The following is a 14,979-nucleotide window of genomic DNA, read 5'->3' as shown; positions in this document are numbered from 1 at the left end:
CCTCAGTTAACATCACCATGCAGAGGCTCCTCGGATCTCTTGATGTTACTCTGCTCAGTACCTTTTCTGTGATGACCAGCTTGTGCTCTCTGCTTTGCTTTAAATACAGGTAAAAAAGAGTCAGGTGGATTTAAGTTCTCCTATTCTTTATAGGCCTTTTCAGAGATGAGTCCTGGGGCCCAAGCTAAGTGTCTATTGCGTTTTTCTGTACCAGCATGTCTAATACAAGTTTGCAGGAGGAGGATGGGATGAGGGTTATATGGCTTTGGTGTTAAAAAACAAACAAACAAAAAACTGTGATGTTTGAAGGATAACTTTCATAGCAGAACATCATGATATGCAGCAGTTACAGATGCTGTATTGCTGTCTGCTGGCTGTTACACAGCAGAAACTTTTACAGTAAGTGTATTTTCCCTGGAAATGCTAGTGTCTTAGGTGGATTTTGGCTTGAACTGTATGCTGAATGTGTTTCTTGTGTAAAGAGTTTCTTTCTGAGTGATGTGTTTGAAACCTGTTTTGCAACCACTAACTTTTGTGAGTATAATTTCATATTCAATAGTACTTAGCAATAATATCCAGAGGCATTTATGATGGGTGGATGTCAGATGTCAATGAATTAGAACACACCAGAATTGGGAATTAGGATTGTAATCATGGAAAACGCGCAAATTTTTTCATGCTTCGATGTTTTAAAACTGTAATGTCTGAAAGTATGGAGCAGAAATGGAACTGAAATGGAGAAGTAGAACACGTGCAAAACTTTTTTGCTATTTTTTTTCAGAGGGTAATTTTTCACACCCTGAATCTATTTTTCTTCTTTTTCCTTTAACAGAAAGTGTTTTCAGACTGCCCATTTCTATGTGGAGGACAGCAGTTCCCCCCGTGTGGTCCCCAATGAAAGTATTCCCATTATACCTATTCCAGGTAAGACGGGCTTAATCTCCTGTGTTTGTGCTACTTGGAGTCTGTTTTAATTACATAAAGAAGGTTATGCTTGTGATAAATCATGGGGGTTTGGTAGAAATTTGTTGTATCAGTGCTGCTTCATTTAATTTAAGGTGCTTTGCAATGAGGCTCTGAATGCCAATGCTGTATTTTTCCATAGGCACCTCTCCCACATTACTTTAATAGAAATTTCAGAATAACCTTTGTAAAATGTCAAAAACATGAGCAACACTTCTTAAAAACACTAAGGCATTGCATCCAGGGTGAAACCAGCTGCTCCATCAGGGCAGCTTGTGGGCGAGGGATGTGTAGCTCCACTGCTCTCTCGAGGCTGGGGGACTTGCCCCCCACTTTCAGCGTGTACAGAGGTGGGATGTGCTGGGTCTCGGGGAGAAAAGCAAGACACAAAGATAAGCAAACTGTCTCAAGTGAAGTCCAAAGCCATCTGTTAATTTGGTATTAATCAAGTTACCAAAGGTCAGATTCTCCTCTCAGCTATACTGAGAGCGAAGCTGGAAGCGGAGTTTAGCGCTGTGCTCCCTTCATGAGGCATTTCCCCTGGGAATTATTAAGAGCAGGATCCAGCTCCCTTTAAGCCGTGATGACAGAGAGCAGCTTGGTGTGACAGTGGCCTTTGCAGCCACTGCCTTGTTTGATGTTGTTCAGTTTCACAGGCAGAATTAGGATACTGAAAATGTTGTATTGACCTCAGTCTGTCAAGAGCTTGTACTTCTTGCTTCAAGGTGTTTTAAGTTTCCTCGTCGTATTTGGTAATTTGTGTCGTTGGTCTAGGATTCAATCTGCAGCTAATTAGATTCATTTTACCAAAAAAAACAATCAAAGCCATCTCTGAGACACTGAAGAAACGCGTGTCCTAGAAAAGTGAAAGAATCCAGCTACCTTTTCCTTGATTTTCTTCAGCAGATGTGTAACTCCTTTCTAGAAAGACTCTTTCAAAGTACCCATGGGAACTGATATGAAAGGTTAGCTATTACATTGCTGCAGAAAATGTTAGGCAGTTTGCCTTGCACTCTGATGCTGTGCCACTGAGAATAAAAGAAAACTTGCTGTTATCTCCTCTTCTTTCTGTGGCAGACTAAGATGCGTGTCCTTGCTACCTCACTTCCTCAGCAAGGAGCCACCCTTCTTCTCCTTCTCCTTTAGGGTAACAGGAGATGGGAGGTTTTAGTCATAGACCACCTGCAATGAGTTTTCACAAAAGAAACGAAATAGTTAGAGAGCTTCATTTTTCCTACTCTAAAACCAGGAGGAACACTTTGCTGTTGTGGCTGCTTTTGGTGGTCAGTTTAATGGTCCCACCATGCCTGCTCTCATGTGATACCTCCTTAGAGGTCATGAGGAAGGGGAGGGTGGGCTCACCCATGGAATTATGAGCAAAAGGCAATGGGAGGAGAGAAATTCTCCCCTGAGAGAAGTCTCTTTGGCCAATATATAGTTATTTTATTGTAATTGAGACAATGTTTTCTTAGATAAAGAAACCAGCAGAAAGGTCCATCTTTTCATGCTGCAGTCTGTGTTGTAGAGACAGTGGTTCTTCCCTGTTTCACAGGCATGTTTTGATGGTCAGTCCTTCAAAGACTGGACTGCATTCATATAAATTGCAATATAGGCTGAGGAAGTTCCATTAAAACTGTGCAGGTGGTAGGTACCATAAGACCAGCACATGCATCACCAATGCTTCTCCAGCAGCCATTCTAGCGTGTAACACGTGACTGAGAACACAAGAACAATGCGTTTTGGGGACATCATCCCATAACTAGAGGAAGCCAAGCTGTTGGACCACAGCAGATTTGGGACTGACATGATGCTACCATCACTGCAGCGCAGTGCACTCTCTGGTCTGCTCAGGCTCGGTCAAGCTGAGAATGTGCTTCTCACCCCTGATAATGGGCACTGCAGATTAAGGCATCTGCTGAGCAAGTGCTGCAAGACACCTCAAGAAGCTTTGTAGTTAAAAATCTGCAAGGATGGCTGATGAGCTCTAAGGCACATAAAGAATTGGGCCTTAGACAGAGGTTTAGTCTAGTTGGATGCAAAGGTGAATCCAGCCCTTGAATTTCTAATCTAATGACAAGATTTTTGTGAATATAATGGACATTTAGATACCTGCATACAGACGTCCAAATGGAAGTGCCTTAGTCTGAAGCCAAATCACACCCAGAATGTTTTAAGAGAGAATGAACTATGAACTTGAAGATCTTGGCACTGACAATAAAGCAATTCAGGCCACCAAAAGCCAAATCATCCTCTGGAAATGCCTTTCTGTGTGTGTATCATTACCTGTACAGAGAGTCTGTAATGAGGCTCAAAGTCAGTAGAGATAAATTCCAGCTCTGTTGGCATTTTCCAAAGATGTGAGATACTGCCTAGAAAGATCTTGAAGCTCTCCTAAACGTTTTCCTTGTTTGGAGTTGTAGAGGAGGCCTTTTGCCCCATATACCTGTTGCTAAATGACAGTCTTCTCTGACATCAGCTGCTGCCCCCACACAGGCAGCCCACTGAAATGCCTTAAAAACATTAAATGACAAAATTCTGCTTTGAACTGAGTGCAACTGATGAAACGATAAGCCTCTGAACTTTTCCTCCGGAAGCTGCCAGAGGGTGTGAGAAACTCTTACTTGCCGTGTTGATCCTAGAAGGAAAATATAAGTGGCATTTTCACAGAAGCAAGTTTTTCGAAGTAACCTTGTTATCTCGTGAAACCCTATCCTTACAAAAGAAGGAACCATGCATCTACCTCCTACAATTCAATGGACCAACTTCTACTCTCAATTACACGCAAGATGTCACACTGATGGCAATTTAGAGCCGTGTGTCTAAAGACGTTTAGCAGATTTGCCAGGGCCCATCTACAGCATGTGGTGAGCTGCTGGTGGGAGGAAGCTGAGCAGGTTTGGGTTGGTTGGTCCTGGCCCAGGTGTGGGGTGGCTCTGCCAGGTGTCTGGGAGCCAGGCACAGCGGTGTCCTGACGCAGCTCGAGAGGTTTCAGAAGTGGTGCTGGTGTCTCCACATGCCACCATTCTGCTCCGTGGTGTGTCGGCACGCTTAGAGGTAGCTTTTGTGTTTATTTCTGTGCCACATTCTGCTCTTGTTTGGGCAAGCCCTCTGTTTTCTCAGGTCTATGAGCTCTAAAATCAATCTGCCAGCTACCTGCAATAGGCACATAGTACAACTTTTAGGTCCAAAATCTAAAAAAATCTTCTTGTAAAGGAATGATTTTGCCCACTTTCCATTTCACTTCCCATGGCGTACATGCTTAATTATTGTGCATGAAGCCACATCACCCATAGGCATGTGCCTATCTGTGCAAATTTGCTCTGAGACCCAAATCATTATCATTATTCATAATTATCTGCACTGCTTGATCTAGAGAAACACAGGACAAAGGAGATATCATTAACTGAGTCACCCACTGGATATTACAACCGAGGTATAAATCTAAACTCACATAAGCCTCACGCTTGACAGTAATGCATCTGTAATCAACGGCAGATTTCTGAAACTCCCCTGCCATTCAGCCCAACAAAATTATTTCTCCATATCTTCTCTCTTTGCCTCCACATTCAGTTAATTTTGGCCATGTCCATATCATCTTTGTCTGTATCTCTTCACTATATCACTTGGTCTTGGCAAGATCTCTATGTCAGCAAACCAGCTCCTGTTCCTGCTTGGGTTTGGTTTTTTATTTTCCACAGCTGGGTCAGTATCTAGTTACAACATTTTTGGACTTCCTCCTTTTTGGTAGAGTTGGATAAGTAAGAATAACAGCAGCATCTTAGCTGCAGAGCTGCAAAACAAAATGGATCCCTTCTCAGTTTTTCTTTCTTCTTGTGGCAAGACCTGCTCCACAACAGCAGTGCCGAAGTGCCCCTCTGTGTAAATGAGATGATATCAAATAGTGGAACTAGCACAAATTCCACTTCTACCCTCCTCCTCTTCTCCTTTGTTTCAGAGCTTTCCTGCTCTTGGGGGGTGCATTGTTCTGCAGCTTGCTGTGGCTTTACTGGTTCCTTGCCCAGCCCACAGGCATAATGGACACTGTGGCACTGATGTCAGCAGGACTTGGGAGATCAGCACAAACACAGCACAAACTCAAAACTGTGTAGTCTTGACCAAAGTCCAGAGAAACATGGCTCATAAAGAACACAATGGCTGGCCAATGTAGCTGATTCATTTAGCATATTATTCCAGATGTCTTTCACCAATTTCAGTGTAAGTAAAATGTCTCATATACAATGCCAGTCATTTCAGCGGTGTCTAGACTACAAGATTAAGGAGCACTTCCCAGTTCTTGGATCAAGGTGTGTGCAGTTTTGGGCTTAAATGGCAGTAAATTAATTTTTTAACTAGTACTGGAGTTTATGAATAGTGTGTTTAAACTAAGTCATGGCAGAATCTGATGGAGAAACATTCTCATGCTTCCTCCAGTGTGGGTGCATGAGCTCAGGAAATAGTGGAGTAGCCAAGTTCATTGCATTTAGAAGGTGTCTTGACCACTTCATGCAGTCATGCAAGGGTGTGAAGACCAGTGCAGCCATGATCCTCCTTCATTTCCCTCTGTCTTCTCGTTGTTCCAAGGAGTCCCATCATGTGTCCATCTTATTAACTCTTAGCTTCTGTTAAATCCCTGCAGAATTTTGAAACCTTCTTCCTTATTCCTTCAGTAACCATAGTTGCCTTGAACCTTTCCTGATGAACGTCAGAGGTTAGATTTAATGTATTTTTTACAAGCTCAGTTCGTGCACTTCTTATGTCTTCCAGTAGCATCTACTCTGGGACAAACTGTTTCTATTAGGAGATTCTAACAAGCGGTTGACAAGGAAACTGCAGGTTCTCAGCAGAGGCTTGGTATCTTACTGTTTTCTGCTAAGGTGTAGCTGTCTCTAGTTGCATCCCAAGAGGCAAAGAGCAGAACACCAGGACATGTCTGTGGCCACTACAGTGACAGTGTATTGAGCACAGTGATCCTCTGTGCTAGAGACTGGCAAGGTTCAGGGAAAAGCGCTAGCTGCAGCTGAGGACTTATTTCTCAAGGGCATGAAGCTCTTCACTGAGCACAGAGGTAGTGCTTTTCAGCTGTTTAAGACTTTATTTCCACTTTCTGCTCCCTGCGGATTTATGTTCCAGCACCATATTGTGAATTGTACCTATCTTCAGCTTCAATTAAATTCGTGAATGCAATATTGCAAACACAGCCGTCCTCTGAAGCCAAGAAAATATCAAGATATTTCAGGGAACATCCACCTTCCTTTTTTATCTGCTTCCAACCCTGCTCCTGCAGCACACTGAAGAATTTATGGTTTGATATCTAATCATGATACTTGTAATGAAAGCTTCAGGAGTTGGCTAAATCACCTGAAAACATGTTTTCATGGTGGCTATGTGAAATGTGGGCAGATCCTTTTCTGAGAGCCATCACACCGGGCTGCGGAGAGCCCTGGAGTTGAACCTTCATGTGCTTAAATGTAAGGCATGTATGTAATTGATGATACAACTGGGACCTGAGGATGGAAATGTGTGAGATGAAAATTGTGTTCCTTAGCAGGCAATACCAAATAAGATCATGTTTAATGTCTGTGCTAAAGGAAAATTCACATTATTTCGTTCTCTTGGACTGAAATGGGTTTTTTGCTTAAAGGGAAGAAGTGTATTGCTATTACATTTATAATTAATGATAACCTAATCTAAGATTTGTACAAGCAGATTTAAACTGAGCTCCTATTTTGACACATATAAAATTTTATCATTAACATCTTTATATTCCTGACTGACACATGGCTAATAGCATTCTAGTAGATTAAATCTTGAAGCGAGAGAGATGAATGTAGCTACAATATTATACAGGTGATTTTTCATATTCTGCTTTTTCACGTGTCTCCCCTTTATCAGAAACCTGCCCTTGTGTTCATTTGACTTGATTATAACAAATAGATAGCAATTATCTTGCTGGAAGGACTTCCGTGTTTTTCTCTCAACATGTCCACCTATCCAGGGCTCTCAAATAGATTCAAAGTGTTTTCTGTGCCTTTTCATACTGAAAGGTATTTTTTATTAAAATCTGTACTCCATAAACACATGACTACAAATCTGTGAGCATCAGTAATAGTGTCCCATATAATCAACTCTTAGTAATTTATTGTTTATCTTAATTTATTTTAATTTATAATTTGTCTTAATTACTGAGATCAGTAACTTTAGGAGGATGCCAGCCTTAAAGGGTTTCAGCAGGTAGTTTGAGCTCATAGAAAGAAACCTACAATATTGCCTTTTTAGTATTTATGCAGATATGGACCCCACAGAAGGCAAACTCCTTCTTAATATTAAGGGTTTTTAATGGCTTTGTTTTATTATTAATTAATTGATATTCATCTTATACAAATAGAACTGTTCTTCTATTTCTGGCCATTTTTTATACAGCAAGCAGTGTGATCAGTCAGAAAAAATAATTATTGCAAATGAAACACAATGGCTTCAGTTGTGTTCTTATTTTCAATAGTTAAGCAAGGAAAGCCAGCATACTGCAGAATTAAAGGCCCTGATTACGTAAGTGCATATAATTCAAATGCATTAAGTCTAAAATGGCTTGAATAAAACTGGGCACTGCCCTTTTTTACTCGTGGAATTACTCCTGGAGTCCAGTATCTGCATGAGTTAAGGCAGGATCTGGCTGTGGAATGTCCTGCTCAAACATTTCAGATTCAATCAGGGCCAACATTTGAGGTGTGTGTGAAACTTCTGCCCCCTGTCAGTGTGTGCACTTCAGAGTACACACTCAATCTGTACGTTTAGAGACTTTTTTCTGAGCTTCTCTGTAGAGGTGAACACCTGACCTTAGTGGAGTTGATAGTTTTTCAATAATCTCTACTGGGGCAGAATTTTACCCAAGGGTGTCCTATTAATCCTTGCAATCCATTGTGGTCAGCTGCCCTTCTAGAGACAGACCAAATACAGACCCATTTGGACTCTACATCCCCATTTAGTAGTGTGCTGTGGGCACACTCATATTGCATGGTACAGCTGCATAGATCCATTTTAAATCCTTGTTACGAGTGCCCCATTGCTCGATGTGGAAATGAATCTATTGGAATTGTGCTCTATGTGGTTCTGCTGCAGTGCTGCCTGTGAAGGCAAGTTTTTGCTATAGCTCTGCAGCCTTCACTCTGATACAAATTGCAGCTATTGGAATGGCTGTTAGACCCAGTTTTAAGTAACATGCATCCTAAATATTGATGCTAGGTATTCCAGCTGCTTGCAGAAATTTTCCATCCCTCTTTGTGAAAAATAAAAAACCATGAACCTCACTGAATGTAGTTAACAATAAAAGAAAGATATGAAAAAAGTCCTGGGATTGCATTCAGTGTTCTCTCCAGCAGTGGAGAATGAGAGAGTGGAAGATGAATCAACATCCCAGGGTTGAGTGCTGCTGGGAACAGGAAGGTGCTTGTTTGCCATGGATATGGGAAAACTTTTGTCAGATACTTTATTTTTCAGTGAGTTAAGAGGTCAAATCCAGTCCTGCTATGAGCCTACTGGTAGCTATTTCTTTCCAGCTGGGAAAACTTTTTTGGAGAAGATGAGAGCTGTGAGGCTACACTATTGAGAGTGGATTCTCCAGGATTAATGTCACTAATAATGTCACTGGTTTCATGATTGTCATGAGCCAGGTTAGGTTTGTGCTGCCTTCAGAAAGGGCAGTTTCCCTGTCGCTTCACTATTCCTCACAGTAATGAGTAGGACCAACCCATCTGCCCCACTGACAACTAATCCTTCTTCCCTTTCCCCACAAATCAATTAATCCTTTCTGGTGGTCATCAGTCAGATCAGCAGATGGATTCAGTTCACTGCTCAGCCCCACAGGCAGGGAGAAGGGAGTGGGAGAATCCCCTTGTCCTTTGGCTGAAGCCAGCTGTGAAGAGCACATGGAGAATTGATGGAGGTGCTTCTGAGGTGCAAGGGATGGCGCAGGGTTGCTGAGCAGTGGCTGCTGCTGGAGCAGATGGGCCAAGCCACGTGAGAGCTATGGCACGTGAATCCAGGTGGCTTTGCAAACGAGAGACTGAAGTGCAGTGACTAACAAACAAATGGAATAAGCTTTCACATCAAAAGTAAAGCATAAGATACAAGGAGAATATTGGATTTAGTAGACTGGGTAAGGTAATAGCTGAAAAACAGAAAGCATTTACAAACAAAATGAAAGGCACGGGAGAATCTTCTTACCAAGACTTCTTCACGTGTGTCAAACATCTGGTCTTCAGAAACACCAAAGATCCAAACTAGACAAAGGTAATATGAGGAAGCACTTTGCTTTTGACCTTCTGGATTAATTCCTGACCCAAACCCATCTATTCCAATCCAATGCCACTAAACTATCCAGTGAGCTCTCAGGCTAGAAATGAATCAAAATGAATCTGAGATCTTATTATGTGGAAATGCCATCTCTGATACGATATCCCATTTTTCTTTTGAAATTGGCCCCTATTGCTTTAACATTACAAAGGCAGCTTATTAAGTGGGAGAAAGGGGAAAATCGTTCCTGGCAGGATTACTAATTATCCAAATTTTAAATGTAACCCTGTTTGAACTTTATTGTTCCTATACACTTCGGGCTTCTTTTGAAGGTGGCTGTCTTCTGAAGGAACGTATTAAGTATTCTGCACTGTCATTTGCCATTTCTTAGAAAACGAGGTGTAAGTGAAGGTTTTCCTCTTCTATCGTTTTTTTAAGTGAACTTGACTTTCTTCTTGGCATTCTCCCTTGGTGGCAGGAAATAAGCTGCACTGTGGCCCCTTTGGTTTAGGATTTTTGATACTCCTCTCAGGTGCTTGTCTTGGACCAGCAAGTGAAGATGGGAACTCCTCCAAAGTGTTAAATATCTAGCTTAGTAATTAAACATACCCCCGCCTGTCAGCTTCAGTAGTGTCTGATTATAAAGAGTATTATTATCAGTTATATTATTTGTAATAATAAATATATACACACGCACAATTATTTTAAAGATCTGGAGACTTTTGCCCCTGTCCATCTAAGATTACGTCTTTTTCTGCATAACAGAAAGGGTAAGTACATTAGTATGGTGCTAGATTCAGCTCATATTTTGTAGTGATATAAATTCAGAATCACTTTATTGACATTGATAAAACAGATGGTGAAACCCAAGCTAGACAGCACTGTAATTATATCTGCAGTGTTAGAGGTGAGGGTATCTTATTAAAGCATTTCTCTCTCCTCTGAATAACGTATAGGTCTTGCAAAATGTAAGCATCATTCTGACGATATCAAATGTCACTCTAGCTTTTGGATGGGAAAAGGTATATGGTACAAAAGGGAATATGCACAGAAGAACTATGAGAGCTCCTAATTAGCCATTATAGGATTCCATTAATCTCTTCAATCGACTAAAAGAATTATAGTCACTGAAGTCCATTTGTCTTAAGATGGAAAGAAGGCTTAACCAAAGCCTTTGGACTGACAATAGTGCAAAGAAAAGCACATTCTGCGCATCCAGCTACATCTGTTGGTTTTCTTGGAGAAGGTCACAGCCATCTTCAGATAATGTCAGAGCAGATATCGTTCAAGAGTGCAGAGTATATTAGTGCATATTTTACCGGAGGTCTGACAAGCTGCCTGTGGCTAAACATGCATATACCCCAGCTAAAGTAATCTGTGCTCTGGCTGGGAGCTTGAAGTTGGAGGTCATTAACAGAAAAATACGGGCCCAAATTACTTTAGCACTTTTGTGTTCCGTTGGTTAGTGGAATAGACTGTATCTCACATACAGCTGCTTTCTGGTGGCTATGGGCAGGGGGCAAGACGGGTGTGCAGCCGGGGAGCAGCCTGTCCCCTCAGGGCTCTGCCTGTCCCTCAAAGGGTGACCTCCACCTGGCTTCTGGGCAGGAGCTGCCAGATCTTGCACAGTCACTAGGACCATGTTATCCCAGCAGTTTGAAAACTGGAAATCATCAGCGATTTTTTTTGAGTTTCTAACGTTTGCAGCTCTGATTTTAATCTTCCTAATATGAAACAATTACATTTGCTCCAACATGGTTTTCCTGAGTTTCAGCATAAGTTTCCTCTCACCCAGTGAGCTCATATGTCAACAGGATTTCCTATTTAATTTAATTTATTTAATGTTTAATTGTTGCCCATGTTATCAAATAGAGCAAGAAACTGCATTGGATTAAGGCTTCTGGAGGAAATCAGAAGTGAAAATGCAGAAGAGGAAAAAGGGTGGAGAAACAATAAAGGGTAGTGAACAAGAGGGAAGTGAGTTAGCAGTAGCTATAAAGGTGGAGACATACTGCCACCATGCAGTGATGATGATAAAAAGAAAACTAACCATATTTTGCCATGGATCTCTGGTGCAGACCCATCCTTGAAATTGGTAGGAATTCAATGGACCAGAGAGCACACTATCTCTAATGTATTTTTTGGCTCACAGATCACAATTAAAATTAAATTCTGCCTTCTGCAAAATTAAATTGGACACAGTGGTCTGCTGCAGTGAATCCTTGATCTTGGTTGGTCTCAGTTGAGCTAGACTACTCAAGAAAAAAAAAAATAACTATGGAACTTTTCTTGTGAGAGTATGTGAAATTGCCATCATAGCACCAGTTATTTTCAAGGAGATCTAGGATTGTATGGGTTACTTTTCAGGAGAGGAAAGATTGTTTTCCAGGCTCTCACTATTGACTGCTGTTCCTATAGATCATTCCATTCAAGTGTCTTGGCTGCAAAATTATTAATACAAATGTTGTTATGAGATGATGATGTTCTCAATATTACATAGAATAAATGTTATCACTTAAATATTGTAAAGTGCCAGCATTTCTGCATGCTGCAGCTTTTTCCTAAGATGAGCATACACTTGTCAAATGTTTTGAATTCTGTATTATCCAGTAAATGAGCATGTGGTTAATTAAAGTAGCATTACTATACTGGGAGGTGATCAGATTGCAAACATATCTTTAGCAATTGGCTCTTGTAAATAAAATAGAAGAGAGATGATTGAAATCTGAAAATGTCAATAGATGCAAAAGGCCACCTTAGAGCATTACCTGATAAAATAAGAGTAAAGAAGTAATGATGTGGTCAATATTAACTGCCATCAGAAGGAGAGAAATCAGATTGTCAGGGATCTATAAAATTCTTGCCAAAGTAGAACCTCATTTACACATACAGATCTTCCTACCCTTTGCTAAGAAAAGCATATGTGACAGCTTAGAGGTTTTAGCTGCCAAAGATCTTTCACTCTGAATACAGTAAATGTCACATCTATTTATTTATCGTTAAATTTTGCTAAGTATCTGTAGAAATATTTGGATTTTTTCTATCATAATGTAGATGTTTAAAAGTAAAAGAATCCAGATTATAATGCAGCTGTAGCACCAAACCATATGGCTGCTAAATGGGAGCAAAAATACACCACTGAATTACTGGAAGTAAACATAAACTGGATGCGATCTTCAGAAGAATATTAAATGGGATATATAAATACCAGAGTATTGCCATAAAATCATGCAATCAGACAATAGTAGCCATCAGGCAATAGATTATTTCTCATGCTGAAACTAATCACAGTTGTATAGCAATTTACATTTTCCAAATGCCAAACCGAAAATATTAACTAATGAATCTTGGCAAGCACAGTGTTTCTACCAACTGCAGTGGTGGTTATAACAACATCTAGGCCTTTTTTGAGAGAGAGAGAGATAAATAAGGCAGCCATCCTACACCCCAGCTTTATTAGAATCTGTCCGGAGTCCCAGGTGCTCAAAACAGTCTTGTTTGTCTTTAATTCAATTCAAGCCTTTGACTTTTTTCTTTTACAAAAGTGTCTGTGGGTGATTTATTGGTATATTGGGTGGAATTTGCACTGTGCTGAGCAAGAACAATTGGTCCAGTGGAATACATATTCAATGTTATGCATAGTGTCTGGCACGAGAGGACTCAAATTAGTGTGGCTGTTGTGTTGCCTGTTCTTTTGCTCAGAATCAGTTTCATGATAAGTCCATTTGGATTCTACATTGTTGTGTAAAAAGGAAAAAGTTAATAACTTTCAGGAGAAAAGCCTGTGTGTCTGCTTAGTCTGGTAAAAACTTACTGGGAGCAATTGTCAACTGTACTTTCATATTTTGGGTCCCTTCTGTTCTTTTTATACAATGTGGAAGGAGAGGAGGCCTCTTCATCCCATCCACAGCCATTTTCAAACTGCGAACAAGAACTAAATGATCCTTGAACTTCAATGGGACTTTGTAAATTATCATCATGGGGATTAGACTCTCGGTATTCATAACTGCAGTGCTTAGAATCAGAAATATAATGTGAAGAATTTACTTAAAAATTGGCCAGATTCATTTAGGTTTCTTATTATCACATATTGAACTAGCTCTGCCCCTGGAAACTCAGATCTAAGTGATATTGACTGAAGACTTTCTCTCCTGAAGTTTTATGTATGATACAAATAGCAACTCTCAATATCTCTTTCTTTCTACAGATGATATGGAAGCAATTCCAGTCAAGCAGTTCGTTAAACACATCAGTGAGCTGTATTCTAATAACCAGCATGGGTTCTCAGAAGACTTTGAGGTACGATTTAATGATCCACCAATAAAACGTTGTTTTCCTAAAGTTAATTGTGTATTAATAGTTAGGGACTGTGCGACATCTGTGTGATGCTGTCATGTCTGGTAAATGCAATGCTCAAATGTATCAGAAGAAATAGGGAAATACCAATTTGCCACCAGCTATGAGCAATGTGGGACTGGACATTTACAGGTGCTTTCTACACACCACACATTTGGTGCCTTTAACGGGGGGCCCTCCTTGGTTTTTATTAAATAGGAAAAGCTGCCTACAATTTCCCGGGAGTGACATGAAGATAAGAGCAGCTGGTTTTAACTCCAGGCTGTTCTTACAATCTGCAGCTTATTTTACTCTTGTTGGCTTAGAATTTGCTCCACTTAGTCATGCTAAGTCACATACCCTTTCAGTAGCCCAAAAGGAGTAAAGTAGTGCTCACTGTGAGTAAGAGTAGTAGAATTTGGTCTTTTATGAAAATCCAAACTATGGGTCAGTTCCTGGAGTCTTTGTTCATCCTCTGGTCAGCCAGGAAAGATTGCTGTTGAAATTGTTGGCTATTTTGTTCCAGTAAAACCAAGGAGAAAGGCTTCAGGATTTAGTTGGTAGTATTTACCTAACAAGACTATTTTAAACTTTGCATCTTGTCACCTGCTTAGGACAGATTCTGACCTATAAATCTGCTGTAAGTTGGAGGTAATTCCATTGAAGTGTAAATAATTTCCCACCTCTGTGTTACCAAACCTATATTGCACAAGCATGGTAATCATCATGCAGTATGAAGATGGGCTGCACAGTCAGGCCTTAATAAGCTCAAATCAGTATTCTCTGGCTAGTTTTTAGGCATTTATTTCATTCAGCCTAATCACAGTCACGGCTGAACTTTTGGAAGTACTGAGAAGCAGGAGAAGCCCCAGGAAATTGTGTGGAGCTGTGCTACTGGCATCCCCGCCAGCAAACGGTGTGTTTGTGTGATGCATGTGGATCAGAGAAGCAGCTCTGCTTACAAACAAGGCAATGAAACAAAATAGGTGGCCTAATATCTACGGCTTCTTCACTTACTGCAGTAAAGACAAGACTGTATGCAGGAATTGTTTTTAATGGGATCATTTAAAACATTTATTGTTGCTGTTTGGTTACTGTCTATAAAGAGTGGCTGCTTTGTCTGATGTCCAGAAGCCGTTGTGTAAGTTAGAAACATTTTGTATTCATGAGCAAGGCAAATGTGTAAGGTGTTAAAGTGATTTAGTTCAATTGACTGCTGGCTGGATGGCTGAGCAGGAATATTGAGGCATTTAACAATGTTGATGGTATTCAGGACAAACATTTATTCTCCAGAGAGTAGAATTTGATCAGGATGATCAAATGCGACTCACTCTTCTCAATTATTTATGAATTGCGACCCCAGTGCTATTCATCACAGCTGGGTTTTACACC

At 40.5% G+C, this 14,979-nt stretch overlaps 1 protein-coding gene across 1 annotated transcript in view; it reads left to right on the top strand.

The window, feature by feature from the left end:
• Positions 1-14,979, top strand: part of PTPRG (protein tyrosine phosphatase, receptor type, G) — a gene marked incomplete at its 5' end in the record, with an annotated part of 324,523 nt that overhangs the window by 279,047 nt on the left and 30,497 nt on the right. Inside the window, 2 exons of the mRNA XM_014946781.1 lie at positions 833-924; positions 13,460-13,551. Coding sequence (XP_014802267.1) covers positions 833-924; positions 13,460-13,551 — 184 coding nt within the window. The remainder of the gene's footprint in view (positions 1-832; positions 925-13,459; positions 13,552-14,979) is intronic.

The sequence above is a fragment of the Calidris pugnax genome, unplaced genomic scaffold (genome assembly GCF_001431845.1).
Source record: "Calidris pugnax isolate Ruff unplaced genomic scaffold, ASM143184v1 scaffold81, whole genome shotgun sequence".
Classification (NCBI taxonomy): Eukaryota; Metazoa; Chordata; class Aves; order Charadriiformes; family Scolopacidae; genus Calidris; species Calidris pugnax.
This window is presented reverse-complemented; position numbering and strand designations above follow the sequence as displayed.